The following is a 19,634-nucleotide window of genomic DNA, read 5'->3' as shown; positions in this document are numbered from 1 at the left end:
GATTGGGTTTTGTAAGGAGGACACTAGGGTTTTCGTTCCGTTTCGAAGGATGGAATCACTGGAAAGAAGTAAAGAAGAAGAAAGTATTATCCACGGCGCCAGGAAGCACAAGAATTCCCAATGGCGAGTCTGTAGAAAGTAGAGACTGACAGGAAAATGAAAGGGAATGATGGCGAAGGAGATTAACTGATATGTAATTGCGACAGACCCCGACGTCTTTTTTTCGGACCGGGGTGTCTTAGCAGGTAGAAGAGACCCCACACACCTGCCGAGCAAAAACAGCCAACAGCACGGTACACCGCCTGCGCTCTGTCGAGATTAAGCCCGTAGAATTGCCTCGCCCCCTGTGTAGTTCACAGTTTACAGCACTCCTGCTGCCCTGTAAAACGGAACCTGATGTGGACGGTTCCTGAAAATAATGGGGCGCCATGCCGTCCCATCACGAAAGGGTGTGATATGATTGGTTCAGGGATGCGGATTCGTATTCGCATACACTTTGTGGTGCCAGATCTTGAGCCCCTCCATCCCTCCTTTTTCGCATTCTTATCTGCCCGCCAATAGAAGTATTTATTTGTTTGCATTGATTGCTTACGTAGTGCCTAATATGTATGTACATTCTGTAAATGCCCCTAGGTTAGTACAACTGATCGCAGGCTTTGCCAAGTATAATGGATTTGACCAGAGGTCAGATCTAGTGAGTTTAAGCCCTCAATCTGTATTTTTATCCTCCTTTCGACAATAGAGCTTAAGGTAACAATGGTCAAACACCATTGTCACGTGAGGTTTCGATGTAGAAAATGTTATTTTCTCCCTCCTACCTACTAACCTAGTAGTGTTCATAATTCACCTCACTTTGCGGCCCTTCCTTCTCTGCCCCTTGTTGAAAAACTGAACTCTTAAAATGGTCTGATGAGTTGGATCACGGAATTTCTGATTGGCTTCATTGCTATGGTCCGAATAAGAACCCGACTCTTGATCAGCCGTGAACTAACCGGCTATTAATGTGACGATTCTCGAATCATTTTCAGGGTCCTCGATGAATAAGACCATATTGTTTATTGGTCAATGGCTTTTGAGGTGTCCAGGATGATAAAATACGGATCAAGGGATTTATCAGTATTCACATGTTGACCTGCTACCTAATGGTTGATGGAATTCTTGCAACAATGGAATACGATTCAATTTTTGGGAGAGCTCACAAAGTCCTGCATGTTTATGACCTCAATTGGAAGCACAAATGACCATTGATTTAAAAAGGTTGCTCAATTCAAGGGCCACTTCTAAGACTGTTGTGATAGTAAACGTTCGTTTTACAAATTTCGAGGCTACAATACCACCGGAAATGCTATCAATTATTCAGAAGCTACCCCTGAAGTCGCCGCAATTAACAATTAAAAAAACATATCATGTTTGTTCCCACCCCCGGATCACCCCGATCACAGAAACCATCGCCTATGATGCCCCGCTTAAGATGGGCTGACGCTCGCGGGGCTCATCTTGTATGAAGACGTAAAACGTCGCCCGACTCCCTTCCGTATTCGCGAGACGGAACGGTCAAGAATAGTCCCAATCACCGGGGGCCTATCCGTCCCGGCCGGCGCCGAACTGACGTTACGACCCGGGCGAGGGCTGTGAGAAGGACCGGCATCTGAGGATAACAGCGGGTGTGAGGATATTTTGGCATTTTTCTCTGTCGATGGCGTTGCAGACTACATGGCATCCCCCGATACCAGTTGCGAACCTACAAGTCTCATGAGTATCAAAAAATGCTCAAGCAATTCAGAAGACGGGAAATGACTGCCATGTCAGGGCATTGTCAGTACAACAGTGAACTATCAGTCCGATAGGGTTTGTTGCGCCTTGAAGGCCAACCTCGTCTGTCACTGAGCCTGTTCTTATCGCTGTAAGAGAAGTCCATGAGACGCTCGTATATATTTCAGTTATCGTGAACTAGTTGGACTGTCCACGAGGCTAACAAGACGGGGGGTTTGACCGACAAATTCTGACTATGTGGTGGTCAACAATACTGTGCTGTATACAATCGAGGCTCTTCCTGGGGAGTCCGACTTATGATTGAAAAGAGCATGTGTATAACTATTTTTTTATTCCTGTGCCCTAAACTATGAATCGTGAAAATCATGAGGGGAATATTACCGACGCCTGTAATCAGAGTATCAGAGTATCTACCAAGAGCAAACGCAGACTCGCCAGGCAATAAAATATGTGAGTGACTAAAAGGCATGCCAAATTCTTCATGTATCCCCATAAATGCACGCAACAAATTGCATCAATGCTCGAAATCCGCCTACATATAGTGAGCCGTCAGGTAATATAAACGCGGACGTTGTCTTGTTAGGTCCGCCGCGTTCCTTATGTCGCAACTATAACCGTCAAGGCCGTCTTACAAACTCCGACTCCCAACAAATCTCGCAACCCTCGTGATATATCGTCTGCACTTATCATCGAAACGACAGAAGACACTTAGAGAATCATGTCTTCTAAGCAACGATGCTCTTTCCGACAGCACTCCATCGAAGTTTACGAAGTCCACTGCCCGAAGATCGAATTACTTCCTGACCGCAGGATGCTGTTTCGTTGACGCTTCCAACGCTGGCAGCCAGCGCCTCTTGCTTGCCGACCTCACGGCCGATAACATAGCCAGCACCAAACCCCACCACAGATACAAGCACGACAACTCCAGCGCTGACAACCCATGTGAGAAGGGTTGGTGAGATGCTGGTTGGCTCTTCCATCTGGGCAACCTTCTTTTTCTTAGTAGCCCGCGGGGCCGTCGGCGATCCGGAGCCGTGCTTGCCTCTTTCAGAGGTTCGCGAAGGGGATCTTGCGGGAGAGCCCCGTTTGCGGGGTGGAGATGGCCCCGCGGGTCGTTGGGCTCGTCTCGGCTCCGCTGACAGCTCTGACTCCGGTACAAATCGGAGTTCCATGGGTTGGCTGCTGGGACCTACACCTGCGTTGGCGGTCCTTTGGGCCTCTACTTCATCCTTTGACTTGGGCAGACCCCTAGCAGCATGCGCGCAGGAAAGAAGAGTAGTGAGGGATGCACGAAGGGCCGCGTCGTTCTCTTCACGGACAGCTGGGGACATAAAGCTTGGGCCGGCACGGTGGGGCCGTGTCTGCGATCGTTGGGTGAAGGATGGCCGTGTAAGACCATTATGAGGATGAGAAGGAGGAGCGCTTGGGATGGCTGGAGCCGAGTCTCTTCGTTGCGTTGATGGATGAGTGAAGGCGTTTGGCTGAGGTCGGAAGATAGGCTCTGTAGGTTGATCGGACACACGTCCGAGCGCGGTGACGTTATCACCATCCGACTCGGCCTCTGAATCCACATCCGCCTCCTCCTCGGACCGCTGAGCGTTCTCGGTCGAGCTGGTAAGGAGGTGATCATCTTCACTATCGCTCTCGTCATATTCCTCTTGGCTACTCAAATCGGCCGCGTTCACATTATGAATAGCAGTCTGCTGTTGAGGGAGCGATCGTGCTGATTGCTGTAATCGTCGTCGGCGCACATATGGATTTCCGACGCGCAGGCCGGTAGTAACAATCTCATCACCGATACTGGATAGGGAAGAAGATGAGGGTTGCGATGCCACTTCTACCCAAGATTCTAGAAAAGTTAACATACAAGTTTTGACAGTTTGACCGACGGGGTGAGACTTACCATCGTGACGTCTCTGTGAGGGAAGCCCGGGACTCGATCTCGCTCCATTTGGAGACATCCTATTTCCTTGCCAACTTTGGTTTCCTTCTCCGTCCATTGTTCCTCCTCTTTGCGCTGAGAAGATCGAAGTTTGTTGAAAGTTGAGTTGTTGGGACGTACGGTATTCAAGTTCCGAGGCGGAGCACAAGAAGGCAGGGGACTCGATATGCTACCTAGATCAGCAGCGCAACTTCGCTTATCTCTTGGCTATGGGGTGATGTTATTCAGGAGGCGGCCGAAAAGTTAAAAGATGGCGAAGCACAAGAAAGACAGATGAAGTACAAAGTGAGGGTATAAAAAAGATAGAAAGTACCTAGGTAAGTAGCGAGTTCTTGGCCAGCGAAGTCGGGGCTGGGGGGAACCGTTAGTAAAGTGCAGTCAAGAGCCTGGAGTGGACGATTGTGTTTCTTTGTCACAGGCACGAGAGCACGTCTCGCTGCCCAGTGATAACGACTAAGTAACGGTACTTGTGATGTGGGTGGGGAGACAGTGCGGGCTCGTGGCGCATACTAGTAGATAGCTACTTATGAAACAGCGATATGCCAGGCATGTTCTCCATTTGGTGTAACAGTACTAATGCTGGAACGATGACGCTCTTCTTGTTGCACACTGTATATCTGTGGTCGCGAGAGTGGTGAAGCTCCTTTCTATAAGTATCGGTACATCAGCCCCCGCGTTACCTACATCTGAGCACGCAGCACGGAACACTACTAACTTTACGGTCATGAGTACAAGGCGGGGTTTAGATCACCCAAATAAGCTTACAGCCGACCTCCCAAAAGAAATTCCAGCACCGTAAAGAGGATTGCAGGCAGATGGAAGAGGAAAGGGGGCTGGCTGGGGCTCCTGATAGACGTTAGGTATCCTCCGGCCCATGTTCTTAAATGTACCTCGTAGTACTTACTTTGTTCAGCTTGACCATGTTTCAACATGAAGGAAAGTCTTTCGATGCCTCTTATGATATCCTGTGCCGACGTGGATAGTTGAAGACCCTTTACTAAGCTCTGGGCTCATAGACCTGTCGACTTTTATGGATCTGCATTATTCGTGAAACAAATAATCATGGAACAATACCCTGGACCATTTATTCCCTGTCGACCTTGAAAGTGATGTCGCAACGATCATCCAGCCACCGCCTCAGTACAACACGGCAGCCGGGCCAAGCAAAACCTGACCTTGTTAATTATTACAATGCTTTATGTGTTTGCGTTATCTGTAGCTTTTGAATAATATCAGAACTGGAGCCCAGATTAAAAGTATCGTGTATCAACCGGGAATGGTTAGTAACTTTAGTAGTTACCTGAATATCAACTACCTAGGTACCTACTACCTAGGTACCTACTACCTAGGTACTGTAGGTAGCTTGACACCTCACCTCACCGTACCTGGCAGCTGACTTTCAAGACTGACCTTCATCATGTTCTTTCCATCTTTCCCACCAAATGCGCCTGGATTGTCAGTGTTCAAGCACCATGTTGGCATGCTCACGCGTAAGTAGTATATCTCGAGACTGGTCACTCCGTCCCCACCGTCCATCTGATTCGCGGCTTATGTGACACAGCTATCACACGCTGCACATATCAATTTTTGGCCTGCACGTTTTGATAGGCTACAGCTGCATCCTGAAATTCTGCAACAGTACCGTAGGCAGTATGTTATGAATGAGCTTTCTGCCCCTGTGCTATACTCGATCCAAGATGGACTCATACCCCTAAACTGAGCGTTTTGTCCAGAGTGTCATATGTAAAGAACACATGATCTCCAAGACAATATCATAAGATACCGCTGCAAAAGACTCACTACTCAAGCTACTATACCTTATACTGCAGATACATTCACTCTTGAAAAGACCCCTGGACGTCATTGAGACAAACATAATTGAACTTTTATTGCGCCCCTAGAATCGAGATGTGGACTATCCCGTTGCTACATAAATCGAAAGAATAACGGCAGTGGTATACTCACCAACATCAAACGATGAAACAGTGTACATGGTATAAGAAATCAAGATGGTCTAGTCGTCAAGGCAGGAGATCGTCGTCAACTGGTTCTGAGGTTAGACATAGGCATGGTCGTATCTTTTCGAAAAGCCCCCAGGGACCCTCAAGAGCGTTCGCGAGAACCGACTTGGTCCACTCCACAATGTCTGGAAGACAGAGGGAGCCTCGTCCCAAACAATGGTTTAACAAATCCCTCAGAAGCCCACGTGGTGTCTGCCTTGAAGACAGGCTTGATCAAGAAGCCAAAGACACCAGGAAGGTGCTTTATGAAGATGCCACGAGCCCACGGTCCCTCAAGTGTAATAGCCCCCAGGTCTATAACTGCTTTACGCGTGTGATGCGTATTCTCAAAGCCCACTACTCCATGATGGAGTTTTGTCTTGTGTTGAATCAACAGCCCACAAAAGCCCACTTATTGGTAAACCCGCCAGAAGCCCTCAGTTTGCAACCGTTGTGCATCAACCCACGCTTAATCGAAAGAAATCTTGGAGCCAGAGAAAGTGGTAGGAGTGCGGTTAGCACCAGTGCCGAAGCTACCACCACGGCCACCACCACGGCCGCGACCACCACCGCCACCGCGACCACCTCCACGGCCTCCAAAGCCACCACGGCCGCCACCGCGACCACCTCCACGACCACCACCAAAGCCGCCGCCGCCGCCCTGTTGAGGTCTGCTGCTAGCATAGTCCAGGCGGACGCTACGGGACATACGTCCGTTGCCAATAGGGGCACCATTCTTGGCCTCGAAGACCTGCTTGGCATCCTCGACCGAGTTGAAGCTGACATAACCGAAGCCCTTGAGGTTACCGCTATCACTGTTCAGAGTTAGTAACAGGAACGCAGAGGCAGAGTGAATATTGCTACTTACGGGTCGGTGGGGAGGCGAACGCTGGCAACTTCAGCGACATCGCTGAAGAACTCACGGACGGTGTCCTGGTCGACATCGAAAGGAAGGTTACCGACGAAGAGGGTATCGCTCTCAGGGCTGACAGTGTCACCATGACGCTGGGCACGATCGGCAGCGCGAGACTGAGGGTTGGCATCAGCGGGACGAGCGTTGGCATAGTCGAGGTTGATGGCACGGCCCTCAAGTTCAACACCCTGCATGGTCTCGTAGGCCTTGGTGCAAGAGGCAGCATCGTTGAAGTCGACATAACCGAAGCCACGGCTGCGACCAGTACCCTTCTCAGTCATGACGCGGGCGTTGGCAAGACCCTCGATGTGCTTGAAAGCCTCGTAGAGGGCATTGTCGTCGATGGACCAGCTTAGGCTGCCGGCGAAGAGGGTAGTAGCCTCGTCAGTCTTTGTCTTCTTGGCATCCGCATCGCCATCATCCTCAGCCTTGCGCTTCTTCGAAGGAGCCTCCTCGGTCTTCTCAATTTTGGCGCCGGCCTCCTCATCAGAGTCGCTGCTGTCACTGTCATCGGAGTCATCCTCAGAATCGTCGGAATCGGAGTCGTCAGAAGAATCGGCCTTCTATGTATGGAGTTAGTAAGAAGTAGTTTCAGTATATAGAGTTTGTGTGTACGAACCTTCTCGGCAGCCTTCTCGGTAGCCTTGGCCTTGGGCTTCTCCTCTTCACTCTCATCGTCGGAGTCCGAGTCAGAGTCAGAACCGGAGCCAGACTCAGAGTCAGATGAGTCAGAAGACTCAGCCTTCTTGGCGGGAGCGGCAGCCTTAGCAGTACCGTTGACCTTGGTAGCCTTAGCCTTGGGCTTCTCCTCCTCAGACTCGCTGTCGGAGTCGGAGTCTGAGCCAGAGTCGGACTCAGATTCAGATGAAGACTCAGCAGCCTTGGCCTTGGCCTTGGTGACAGCCTTCTTAGTAACCTTCTTCTCCTCCTCAGAGGAGGAAGAGTCGGAGTCGGAAGCCTCAGACTCGCTCTCAGACTCAGACTCGGAAGAAGACTCGGGCTCGGCCTTCTTCTTGCTCTTCTTGGTGTCCTTCTCCTTGGTGACCTTCTTGGCAGCAGCCTTAGCAAGCTCCTTGGACTTGGACTTGGAGGACTTGGAAGGCTTGGTGATGCCTCCAGCCTTGACGGTGCTGAGAGGCTCAGCAACCTTGGCCTTGCTCTCCTTTGTCTTTGTCTTAGCCATTGTGATTATGTATTAAGGTAGAAGGGGGTAAGAGGTGGTAGGGAAAGATGAATGTCTAGTCGGGAGAGAATGAGTAGGAAGAAAAATGGGAAGAAAGCGGATGTAGAAAGCAGACTTTTAAGCTGGTGGTTGGACTCTACTTTTTTTTCTCACTTTTTTTTTTCCTGCCGTCAAAATGGTGGGGCTCATGAGGGCGGTGAGGACCTTTGAACTGACAGGGAAGGTGGTCGATGGACTTGTGGGTCTGATCTTGCCTGAGAATTCAGGTCGCTTATTATTGGACATCCAATTCACCTAGGTTGAGCTTCAAGCTACTCGGACATCCCAAGTTGCCGATATCGACTGAGTCCCATTGTCAGCCTTGCGCGTTGTCCTTCGCTACAATTCTATAATCTACTCATAAGCCAAAAAGGCAGCCTCAGATTCACCATGCCTACTCCCGAGTCCGAGCAATTTAAGGCTCAGAAGCCCACCGTTCCTCCTACATTCAATGGCGTCGATTACGATGATACTAAAGCCTTTAAGGCTGCCGAGGATTCCCTCATCCGAGAGCAATGGGTTGGGGCCATGATGACTCGTCTTGTTGGAGAGGAGCTCAACAAGTGCTACGTTCGAGAGGGTGTCAACCACTTGGAGAACTGCGGCCACCTCCGAGGTCAGTTTGTTTTGACGTGGAGCTTTCCCCCAGGGTTGCCGAGAGCACGCTTTGAGCGTCTACTGACTTTGGAGATTAGAGAGATATTTGCAATTGTTGAAGACGAACAAGATCAAGGGCACCAAGTTCCTGCAACAAAACTATGTCGACCAGAAGGATCAAGAGCTTGATCTCGCTGCCAAAGTTCACACTAGCGACAAGATTGCCAAGCTCAACCACGGCCGATTCTCATCGTAAGCCTTTAATTAAACCAGAATCTGAGTTGGGAAGGAATTGCATGGGTGTGATGTTTGGATGAGAGGGAATTATGGTCTAGATATCATGATTTGAGTGTCTCGGCTCACCAAAAAAAAGGGTGAAGCAATCATCTGACCTTGTATGAATTGTATATATCAGGAAGAAACGAATCAAAAGAAACCATAAGGAAACTACACAGCTGTACCTGTAAGAGCCAATGCATATTAATTGTAGTTTAACATTTTGGAGGCTTCCAATTGGGCGCAAGGCTGACATTTTATATCTTCCGTCACCTCTCATTGGCTCTCCACCAATTGGTCGTCCAAAAATTCTCCAGAACTTCAAGCCTTGTCACACTTCATCTCCCACCAACCCACCACCAGCAATCATGATGTTCTGCGCTCGGTGTCTACGCGCGACCTCCTTGCGGCGCTCGCAGCCGATTCTTCGACAGTTTTCGACAACGACGAATTTCCGTTCCGCAGAACCTCAACTTTCGACTCCTGTTACAGCGCCCGGTGAGGCACAGAAGGATGTCCCTGCTGCACGATCATCATGTGCCCCTGGAACTGTTCTTAATGGCTTAAACTATACCAAGGGTGGACAAGATCCTGTCGCAAAGAATGATGACGAATACCCAGAATGGTTGTGGTCTTGCCTGGAAGTCTTGAAGAAGAGTGCCGATTCGGCGGATGCCGATGCTGGTGACGAATTCTGTATGTTTTATACCTGATATCGTACCGCAAGGCAAGACATCACTAACGACACTAAAGCCAAGTCGAAGAAGCAAAGAAAACTGGCAGCCAAGCGTCAGAAGACCCTCGAAGCCAAGCTGTTGGCTGAGGGTAATCTCGAGGCTCTGGCTCCTAAGATTCCTCTTCAACGCCAGTCTATTAATATCCTCGGAGAGGAGAATCGAGGGGTTGAGCATAACATTGAGGCCGCACAAAAGCGAGAGGAGCTTAAGAAGGCGATGCGAAAGGAGAGAAGAGCCAAGATCAAGGAAACCAACTACCTCAAGTCTATGTAAATTTGAGACGGTTATCTATATATGTACACCACTTAAGAGTATGCAACTCGACTGTACCATACCGCGGCATGAAGAAATGATTCAATAGATTCAACTCATGACCAGCATTATCTCACGATAAACACCAAATCTCCTTGACTACTTCATACTGTGTGATATGTTGATTCATATTTGTCTCGAATATCCTATCTGTTTAACATTCGCATGATGCTCATCTCATCATGAATAGCATAGTTTGATCATCAAACTGTTGGAGAGAGCACAGCTCTATGGGACTAAGGTGTATGATACTCACAGAGCACTCAAATCCAGCGGTACACTGCTGCCTCGTCCTGCCCTATATTTTCTTGTTCCACCTAGAAAGTCCCTGGGTTTCGGGAACAAACCTTCATCCTTGAATTGCCACCTCGAGTCGTTGATCACAATACGGGCCCCACCACCAACACCGGTCGTTTGTGCTGGCGAGTGCTTCGGGCTTGGGGATTTTGCTCCATTGGCTGTCAAAGTGAACATACTTGGATCCAACATGGACTGACGAAGGGATGAGCCTCGAGAACGTGTCGTTGGTGGCGGGGGCGAAGGTGCGCTCGGAGGTGCTGGTACTGATCCAGAAGGTGGAGGTGGAGGAGGAGGTGGCGCCGCGCTTGGAGATGCTTGACCAGCGGCGCGAATGGCAGCTACTGCAGCAAGTGATGGTGTCGAATGTGATGCTGCAGGCGGGGGAGGCGGGGGAGGCGGTATTGAAGATCGTGAAGCCGGCGACTGACTCGGCAGAGGAGGTGCCGCAGAAGGCGGAGGAGGAGGAGGAGCGGCAGGAGCCGATGCACTGTTTGATGGAGGAGGCGGAGGAGGCGGTGGTGCAGGAGGCGCTGAAGATGGTGAGGGCGCGGATGGTGGCAGAGACATTGACGAAGGCTTTCTTGACGTCGGCAGGGGAGGTGGCTTCTTTCCTATAGGAGGAGGGGGAGGCTTGGATCCCACTGGTGTCGTCTTTCTCAAGTTTGCTGCTCCTCCCGGGGGCGGTACTGGAGGCCCTCGCCCAGGGATTGCTGGCGCAACTGCTGACGGAGGCCTTGGTGCGGAGCCGGCTGGAGGTTTGGGTGCTGAGGTAGTAGATTCAGGATCCGATCGATATGAAGAATCGGCATTTGCGCCAGTGTCAATGCCTCCCCTGCTCTTTTTCAACTTGGGCATTCCACCAGCGAAAAGACCACCCAGCTGCGGCGCGGCATCAATGCCTGCCGTCGAATCGCGAGATCCTTGATCACTATTACTCCTCGCTCGTCCTCCTGGGACCGGTGGTGCTAGGCCTCCTGGGGGCTTAGGAGCACCACCCAAGCCGGGGACAGGAGGTGCGCCGCCAACAGGCAGAGGTGCCGACGAATTTGATGTATTTGCAACTTGAGGTGCTGAACGGTCATTGGTAACAGCTTTCTTGAGAGCTTTGCCTTTGTGGATATCTGACAGAAGTGCGCCCTGGAGAGTTGTCAGATTCTGGTCAAGCTAACTATAGCGACGGACGAAGGTATGCAGTAAATGAACATACTCTGTTGCCAGCCCCAGCAGGCGGACGGGCAGGAAGACCTCCTGGAGGAGGTGGAGGCGGCGGAGGAGGACCACCCATGGCACCAGGCGGCGGCGGCGGAGGAGGAGGAGGTGGTGGAGGAGGCATCACGGAGTCGTTCTATGTCCTGAACTGCGTGGGATGGGGTGGTTGAGGTTGTTTGGCGAAAGAATAAGAGATAGTCGGGGTTTTCGGACTTGGATAGTGGGGTCCCGACCTTGAGCTTATATACGAGTCCTACGACACAGCCTGGGGAGGCAACAGTGAATGTGAAGACCAGCCAAGGAGCGGTTATATAAAGGTCAAGGTTGAGCCCAAGGTACTGGATCAGTTTGGATACTCCAAGGCGAGAGCCACCTCATGTTTCGTCATGGCCAATGGCACGCTTACGCTGCATGGAAAGAACCTATGGAAGGCAGCACCGCTACTTACAGTGGACACGCTGGGCATGGATGGTCTGGGCTTCGCCCCGCTTTCTTCTAACCCAAAGTTCCTGAAGATATGGATCTCAGGCTTCGATTATTTAGAGCTTCACTGATGCGACCATGACAACATAAGCCAGAAAAAGCGATTCATTTCACTGCAATCAGGATGACTATAGGTAATTATCTGTAAGAGAGATGAGCAGTATTGTAAGCACAGCACCTGGTCCTGTTTAGATATTCAACGGGCGATATGACTTATAAAGTTGGCTTCCACTAGAATTTGCATGGAAGTGAGCAGCCTATCACAATCGCCAATCACCAACAGGTGGGGGCTTCCCGCTCGCGTATCATGGCTGCGAAATTCAAAGTCGGGTTCTAAATAGCATCAACGACAAACAAGACCGGAAGATTTTTACTTAAGAAGGACGTGGGCAATCGGGGATAAAGAAACGGCTGGGGCCCCTAGAAACCAAAACTGGCCATTATCTCTTGGACACACAACCATGTCACGAGTCGGTACCCGGCACATTGGCAATATCTGCCATCGGTGCGCTTTTACACCAACACCGACAATCGCAAACCAAGCCTTCATTAGCGGAACACTCCTGGCTGCCATTCGCCATAGGAGAAGGACAACGATAAAGGGGCCGCGTGCACGATGGGCTGCGACCGCATCAACATACCCAGACCTCAATATCCAGCCGGCCGATGCCGATAAAGTCCCTCGACAATTGACTGATCCGACACAACTGGCAAATATCGTAGAGAGCACAAAGGAGAAATTCCTGGCCACAGATGGAATTCCGGCGAAGCAACTGACGACTGCGGCCCTTGAGACGTGCCTCAAGGCTGCTCAAGCCCTCCAACCTCAAATCCACAGGGCCGAGGCTCAATCGCGGACGTCCACATCAAAGCTCATGGAGCTGGGAGCAGAGCGAACTGGCCAAAGGCCAAATTCTATGGACCCCCAACTTGCCGATAGCGTCAAAAAGATCTCGTACTCGGCCTATGCAATCATTTCGCAGCCCAATGTCGAAATAACACCCGCCTTCCTTGAACTCTACGTTGCTATTCAGGCCTCGCTAGGCCGGCCTGAGTCGCTTCCTGCCGTGTTCGAGATGTTTGCGACCAAGAAGAAGCCGGTTGTCAAGAATGGAGTGGTCCAATACGTGGCTTCAAACCCCAACGCTGCAGTCAAAGCGATTGAGAAAGGCGTCGCCGATATGGCTTTGCAGACTGCTATTGACGCCAAGAATCTAGATTCAGCACTGGGCGTTGTTGAGGCCTCCTTCAGTCTTCCCGCATTCAAACGTCAGAAGCTTATCAAGCACTCCACTACCCCTGCTCTCGCCCTTGGCTCTCTTCCCTTTGGTATCTTTGGTCTTGCTTCAGCATATGCTGCCTACTGGCAGAACACTATGGATATATCCACAGCAACAGGCCTCGGCGTTGCTGGTATCTCTGGATATTTCTTGGTCGTGGGATCAATGGGTATGATTGCTAAATTAAGTAACAAGGATCAGATGAAGCGTGTGACTTGGGCGCCTGGCACACCACTGCGTCTCAGGTGGCTGAGGGAAGAGGAGCGAGCTGCTATGGACAAGATTGCTTGTGCCTGGGGTTTCAAGGAGCCCTGGAGGCATGGAGAGGAGTCGGGCCCTGAGTGGGAGGGTCTGAAGGAGTACATGGGTTACCGTCAGATGATTCTTGATCGCGTTGAGTTTATGGAGGGCATGAGTTAGTTTCTCCGCTGTTCCCTCCAGTGTATATCATATCTGTACAAAAAGAATACATGGATCAAATATTCTATGCTCTCCCCAAGTAAGCTTCACCCATAGTATGACTTTAGATGGTTGACAAGATGAGAATAAAGAGAAAAACAGCATGTATAGACCTGAAAGTTTGCCATATACCCCTTGCCCCAGACTACCTATGGGTTGGCCTCTGGGTGAGCCTCGTATGTGACCCCATACTCAACAGTCTTTCTTATCACACCAGCAGCACTTGCCAACGTGGACGGCGTATCAGTTCTTTCTAAAGAGCCCAATATGACTGCCTCGCTTGCTTCATCGTTTGGAAGGACGACACTTCGGATAAGACCTTGTGCACTTCTAGGCCCAACATAAGGATTCCAAGCTCCAGTCTGAACTCGAGTTCCATCTATGCGTTGAGAAACACTGTGTGAAGATTTATTTGAATTTGAATTAGGGAAACATGATGGGAGGATAATAGCGATGGGGATGCGGCACATAGGGAGACATGTGCAGATAATAGCTAAATTCTGTTCGATTATAGTCCACATGGTGGAGCTAATTTCGACTAGAACACTGTCAGTGAGTTCAACTTTGTATTTTCACACAAGACACGTACATGTCGTATCAAGAGTTTTGGTTGCCAGATCGAGGGTTGTCATGCGCACGATGGATGTCACTATAACACTAAGTAGAATGAGTTCACCTAGTACTTGTCTGGCCGGATTTCACTTACACACCGCCGCCCATGGTGAGAACTATCATGAGTGCACGTTTGTGCGCGACGGGTAGTTGACTTATCCATATAGGCTGCATTGGTAACATCAATATCAAGGTATCGGTGCCAATGGAAAACCCAGCATTCGCGTGCCAGTTCTTGTTGAGGCTAATGCAAGTTGACTGGATAGATTTGTCCCAGGCACCCCTGAGCGGCTGGCACTGCCAGATTGATAAGGCTGAGGCTATAGACATATGACAGGCAATGGTGCCTATGAGGGTATTGCAACACCTGCGGAACCATTTTTGGATAAATATGCGGAGATATAGTAGGAGTATCGATATTTTGGCGAGATTCGCAGTGAGTTTGTAGAATATCTGGGCGACATAGAATAACTAGAGGAGTTAGAGTTATCATCAAGTGAATTGTTGTTGAAGTTATGTAGTAGATGCTACTCACCTTGAGTGCCATCAACTTGTCATCTGTGGTCAAGGTTTCAATATGACGACCAAATCCGTAGCTGCAGGACACTACCATGACAGTTTGTACCGTCAAGGCCGAGAACTATTTTGTTAGTGTCGGCCCTTTGTGAGTACCAGTATCAGGCATGACTTACAAAGGATATAATGATGGTTGTGTCATCCCAACCCAGACTCGATCGCCTAGCTACACGGCTCCAAAAGCGGAAAAGGATAAAGATAGGCGTCACAACGAAGAAAGCAACGCTTGGGGCGTAAATCAGCACTGCGTTGCTCTCGCTCGGGATATCCTCCGAGATCATCATGGACAATTGAAGACGTGAGGCATGTGCTCAGTGCTATAGTAACACTGAGACGCCAGCACCGTGGAGAAACTGGTCCGGAGAGGGATGATTTGTAACAAAAAACTTGACCCTTTCTGAGTCTCTTGATCTGGCTTCGGTTTCGACCGGGGGCACTAGAAACAAGACTCTGCATTCTTGTTGCTTTTGTGCACGGGGTTAATGGTATACAATATATTAATAACAGGAAAGACCTCCAATTATGGCTCATGATATCCAGAGAATCAATCCTGGGTTCCCTAGTACTCAACAAACTATCTCAGCCGTCACAGTAATGACGGCTTGCTTGAGGCCATCCATTTGTGAAGTAGTCAGCTATATCACTTCAAGCTACATCAGCAATTTGCTACCCAGGGACGGCCAGCTACTACGGGGTGTTCAATCGTAACTTTATGATAGGAGATGACAACTAGAGTTTCTTTTCAAAGTCTCTGACATTGGCTTCATCTGATTTCTGCACCTGGAAGATATTGTGTTATTCTGTAGGCTCCCTCGGTGCTGGTCTACACTTTGCTTTTCTTCCCTGCGAATGACTCTTTGTAATAAGTGGAAACAGAATGATTCATTTGTCCTAGACGAAAAGTCTAAACATTGGTGAATCGCGGCGAATGGCGACTTGCGGTCTGCTTTCCTTCTGGTTCACTTTGTTCCATCATGTTGTTTGTTGCAGGTGAATTCAAGGATAATCCAGGAACAACAGAAAAGGCAACGACTAAGTCACACGAGGGCATTGAATAGGTAAAAAATGGTTCAAATCGAGATTTGAAAAACATATTATGCTTATAGTTGCTTTCATATCAGTAGGACATTATCTTGATACTTTCCACGGTGCTTGGCACAAAAGGCAGCTTGTTTCTCCTCCATGCCATATGCAAAGATTTTACAACATCGATCTAACTTCCCTATGGAACACTATAAAATGAGATGAGATGTGTGGTCAAAAACATTAAAAAAAAGTCTGCAGAAGCCTTGATTCTCTTGGTTCATTTTACATCATTGTATCCATTCCATAGATAACATTTTACAATTTCACGTAACAATAGCCGTTTCTGCTGTCACCTAAAACATGCTTTAAAGCGATCAAAGCACGAGGTAATCATGAGGCACTTCGCTTAAGTTGCTGTTTTTAGACGTGGATGATACCCTGTAGCTCCGATGGATGCGGACAAGGAGACCGAGCAGGCCCACATTTCCAGCCGCTGTACCCCCGGGGGCACCGAGGCCTTGTCCAAGCTATCTTTGTGAGAACTGACAACGATCATCGAGAGGAGCTTGGCTTATCCCCACTGTTGAGTATCATCTCGACTTTGTCTCCGCCCCGCCAAACTTTCATGACTTCATATAAACATCGGTTTACTTGGTGGTGAGTGAAGAAAACAACAATCCCGCTTACTTAGTGTCAAACCAAACGTGACCTCTTAAGGAAGCAGGCAGCAAAAAGTCCTCGTAGATGTTTGTAATTTTTTGTATTGGACCCCAAAGCCTGAGGGCCTATTGTATAGACTGAACTTGTTGGTGGGGGGAGGAACTGTTGGCACTGCTTCGCACATCTGCCATTGTGTTTAGACTATAACTATCAAACCATGAGGAGTCGATCATTTAACTACCTAACTTAAGGTAGGTAGATTTTGCATCCTCCATATGCATAATCTTCGCCAACAGAGAAAGGAGGAAGATCCTACAAGTCTGCGGTCTGCGAAGGGTGGTAAGTCCCCGAAGTACATGATAGCCAACATGACTAACCTCTCACGAAGCCAAGGAGTCGATAAATGGCGGAAAACTCATTAGAGGTGGCCGGAAAGGCACGCACCGTAATGTTCGAGTCCATCAGCGGGCGAGGTCCTCAAGGCGAGCCTCATCTTCTCGGAATAGACAGTGAGCAGAGACCCTTCTACTCAATGTCACGCTGCGTCCTCGCCGAAACCCTTATCAAGGATATCTCAAAGACAGTCCACCGTATCTTCGTCTACAACGATGTCGATGCCGCTGATTGGAACGAACTTCCCCCGATCAGAAGGCCCATGTGGTCTTCTGGAATCCAAAACCTTTTCTTCCCTCACAACAGCACAGATGCGTACGCCTGGAACCATCACCACGCCGTTATTGGCACGGGTATACCTCTGAGACACCAGCGCTCATATACCGGTGTTGAAGTTCGAATGGGTTCTGGAGGACCCATCGGAGAGTGGCACCCCGAAGGTATCTACCATTGCAGAGGCATGGAGCTTTACCCTGATCTCAAATCTTACCTTCGAGTTCCCTTCGGCAGCGCAACATGTATTAAACTTACCTTCGAAGTCGACTACGAGGATGATAATGGCATGATGATGATGATCTCGGGCGTGGAGAATGTGGTCCCTGAGCGACCTATCCCGCCGCTGGACTGGCATGATTCCGTCCGCGTTGATATCGCCCAGGAAGGGCACCCACACATAATCTCGCTCAACATGCGCTTCGTTGAGTCGCAGCATCCAGACCCTGATGTTCCTCACATGACTCGTGTTGCGGTCTTCAGTATCAAAGAAATCGCCTTGCTGGATACTGAGAATACCGCGATTAATGGGAGAAGAGTGCACAACTATCACTATCTCATCAAACTGAGGCACTATCAGGGCTGGGACTCAGACGAAAAGAACTGAAAGGATCAGACATCTACGATTAGAGCTGAATTACCGCTACTAGATATTACTGTGTCCTGTAGGCTGGAATCCTAGACGAAATAAAGAGTGACCCGTTGCACAACCTTGAGATTGCTTCCATTGAATGACAGCCACTGAGCGACATGAATCACGTACGCATTTAGTCCGGCCTTGTCACTCTTTATTACCACGATATAATTTTTATTCCTCCCTCTTACAACGGATCTAGGCGCCTGTTCGTGCTCCTGCTCGCCAAAGCTTGATGTCTCCTCGTGGCGTACAAGAGAACAAGCACCTCCATTCAGCACACTCCATGTTCGGCGAAACAATGCTATCAATCGACGAATCGAACAGCCAAAGGCCTCGCTAGCATCGGCTGAATATTGATATATAAATAAACCATCCCGCTCAGGTCAGACTCTAAGCCACACACACAAACACTATCCAGAAGCTCTGCTGGAACACTCCCGATGGTAACGTAACCTGTACGACAGAATAGCTTCTCGTGATCAATTGTTTTGGTATCTGCTCTGTAACTACCGAGCACACTGCACAAGAGGCAAGAAACAAATTATAACGATCATAAAAAGACCAAGGTAGGTTTTCTCAAGCCCCGATCGAGAGAACTAACAGAGAGAGATAGGTCCGAGGAGCGAATATGTCTCATCGACGCACTCACAGCGCGTCGCATGCCCAAACCGTGCAATCTGGATACCGTAAGGTCGACTATGGCCATGTTGAGCCTCGCAGATATGCATCGTCCACAAGTGGAATCACTTATACGCATTGCTCAGGGGACTTTTCTGCAGCAGAGGAAGGAGATTTCACAGACGAGGAGTCCTACTACATAGAAGGACCGAGTCCCCACGGAACATATTATACCACGGCAAATCCTCGAACAAACGCCTCGCGTCCTAGGCCTATTCCTCAAAGCCAAAGCAGTACTCACCCTCGGGCTATCGTGTATTCCAGAAGAGGCTACCACTCTGGAAGCGACCAGCCCAGGAGCATCCCTTGCTCTGAACATGAATTGCCCAGAGGTTCTTATTCTGGAAACTTCAGCCAACCTGGTCGATATGCCACAAGCTATCAGAACCGTAGGGCATATTCTGTTTCTCATGGCGGCCGCAGTCTTCGACAAACCTACCCATCAGACCACTACGATGAAGCAGGGAACTATGTTGGTCCTCCCGCTGTCGGCTCCTGTTCTAACAACCTTGTTTCGTTCCCGCGGCTTCCTGAGTCGGATCACTCTTCACCAGAGATCGAGCAAGGGAATCAGGGAGGTTCGCGGCCAAACTCTGCCTCAGAAACACCTAATAAACGATCGTTCTCGGAACAGCTGGTCGACGGCGTACGTGGGCTTTTGAGTACGGAATCAAAAGAGGACGAAGTTCCTCCACAGCCGCCTCGTACAGGTGTCTATTTCTTTTGTCGTCATTATCTAATCGAAGAGTGCGCTTGCATCACCCCTCTTAAGGATGGTGGGCCTGGTGATTACTGTCAGAGGTGCTGGGAGGGCCGTTGTGATGGACCGCGTCCTCCTGGGTCGGTGGTGAGGAGGTCATTATGGTAAGAAGCAGAGAGAGTACCAGGATAAGTCAGGAGTTAAGTATGGGTAGCTTCAACGACCATTGAAATGGCGCCGCAGCAGAAGTTTGGAATCTCTGCATGTGGTTAATTATTCAATAATAGTCATTTGATCTGTGCTATTAGCTATTAGTATTACAGAAGAAAAGAGTATCTGCATGTCCTACCAGAACACGGTTTAAAGGGGAACATGATGTGAATTGTATACATTGTCAGGTCTATTTGTCCGTTGTAGTTGGTCTTTTGAACCATCAAAGAATCTGTACCTGTATAATTCACAACCAGAACCATGGACATGTGGCTCCAAGAAATAAAAAGAATCGAAAACAAAGAAGCCCAACTCCATCCGCTATGCATATCTTCTCAACGCCTTGCTTATAGAGAGATACAATCT

At 49.3% G+C, this 19,634-nt stretch overlaps 9 protein-coding genes across 9 annotated transcripts; 5 read left to right on the top strand and 4 right to left on the bottom strand.

Moving 5' to 3' along the window:
• Window positions 1-2,498: 2,498 nt before the first annotated feature.
• On the bottom strand, window positions 2,499-3,734 carry FPRO_00963 (uncharacterized protein; the record flags this gene model as incomplete). Its single annotated transcript, XM_031220603.1, has 2 exons — window positions 2,499-3,622; window positions 3,677-3,734. 2 exons carry the CDS (start codon window positions 3,732-3,734, stop codon window positions 2,499-2,501), a joined length of 1,182 nt encoding a protein of 393 aa, XP_031075509.1.
• Window positions 3,735-6,184: 2,450 nt separating this feature from the next.
• On the bottom strand, window positions 6,185-7,811 carry FPRO_00964 (uncharacterized protein; the record flags this gene model as incomplete). The annotated part of the gene is made up of 3 exons (XM_031220592.1): window positions 6,185-6,530; window positions 6,584-7,191; window positions 7,260-7,811. The coding sequence occupies 3 exons, from the start codon at window positions 7,809-7,811 to the stop codon at window positions 6,185-6,187; spliced, it is 1,506 nt and encodes a 501-aa protein (XP_031075508.1).
• A 429-nt stretch (window positions 7,812-8,240) lies between these two features.
• On the top strand, window positions 8,241-8,703 carry FPRO_00965 (putative NADH-ubiquinone oxidoreductase 12 kDa subunit, mitochondrial precursor; the record flags this gene model as incomplete). Its single annotated transcript, XM_031220581.1, has 2 exons — window positions 8,241-8,466; window positions 8,546-8,703. 2 exons carry the CDS (start codon window positions 8,241-8,243, stop codon window positions 8,701-8,703), a joined length of 384 nt encoding a protein of 127 aa, XP_031075507.1.
• A 388-nt stretch (window positions 8,704-9,091) lies between these two features.
• Window positions 9,092-9,733, top strand: FPRO_00966 (uncharacterized protein; the record flags this gene model as incomplete). Its single annotated transcript, XM_031220570.1, has 2 exons — window positions 9,092-9,419; window positions 9,477-9,733. 2 exons carry the CDS (start codon window positions 9,092-9,094, stop codon window positions 9,731-9,733), a joined length of 585 nt encoding a protein of 194 aa, XP_031075506.1.
• A 291-nt stretch (window positions 9,734-10,024) lies between these two features.
• FPRO_00967 (uncharacterized protein) lies at window positions 10,025-11,405 on the bottom strand (the record flags this gene model as incomplete). The annotated part of the gene is made up of 2 exons (XM_031220558.1): window positions 10,025-11,209; window positions 11,280-11,405. The coding sequence occupies 2 exons, from the start codon at window positions 11,403-11,405 to the stop codon at window positions 10,025-10,027; spliced, it is 1,311 nt and encodes a 436-aa protein (XP_031075505.1).
• Window positions 11,406-12,225: 820 nt separating this feature from the next.
• FPRO_00968 (uncharacterized protein) lies at window positions 12,226-13,464 on the top strand (the record flags this gene model as incomplete). Its single annotated transcript, XM_031220547.1, has 1 exon — window positions 12,226-13,464. The coding sequence occupies one exon, from the start codon at window positions 12,226-12,228 to the stop codon at window positions 13,462-13,464; it is 1,239 nt and encodes a 412-aa protein (XP_031075504.1).
• A 188-nt stretch (window positions 13,465-13,652) lies between these two features.
• On the bottom strand, window positions 13,653-14,972 carry FPRO_00969 (uncharacterized protein; the record flags this gene model as incomplete). Its single annotated transcript, XM_031220536.1, has 5 exons — window positions 13,653-14,041; window positions 14,093-14,160; window positions 14,210-14,586; window positions 14,651-14,755; window positions 14,808-14,972. 5 exons carry the CDS (start codon window positions 14,970-14,972, stop codon window positions 13,653-13,655), a joined length of 1,104 nt encoding a protein of 367 aa, XP_031075503.1.
• Window positions 14,973-16,780: 1,808 nt separating this feature from the next.
• On the top strand, window positions 16,781-17,650 carry FPRO_00970 (uncharacterized protein; the record flags this gene model as incomplete). The annotated part of the gene is made up of 1 exon (XM_031220525.1): window positions 16,781-17,650. One exon carries the CDS (start codon window positions 16,781-16,783, stop codon window positions 17,648-17,650), a length of 870 nt encoding a protein of 289 aa, XP_031075502.1.
• Window positions 17,651-18,308: 658 nt separating this feature from the next.
• Window positions 18,309-19,226, top strand: FPRO_00971 (uncharacterized protein; the record flags this gene model as incomplete). Its single annotated transcript, XM_031220514.1, has 1 exon — window positions 18,309-19,226. The coding sequence occupies one exon, from the start codon at window positions 18,309-18,311 to the stop codon at window positions 19,224-19,226; it is 918 nt and encodes a 305-aa protein (XP_031075501.1).
• Between the last annotated feature and the right edge of the window lie 408 nt (window positions 19,227-19,634).

This window comes from Fusarium proliferatum (assembly GCF_900067095.1).
Source record: "Fusarium proliferatum ET1 genome assembly, contig: FPRO_scaffold001, whole genome shotgun sequence".
NCBI lineage: Eukaryota > Fungi > Ascomycota > Sordariomycetes > Hypocreales > Nectriaceae > Fusarium > Fusarium proliferatum.
This window is presented reverse-complemented; position numbering and strand designations above follow the sequence as displayed.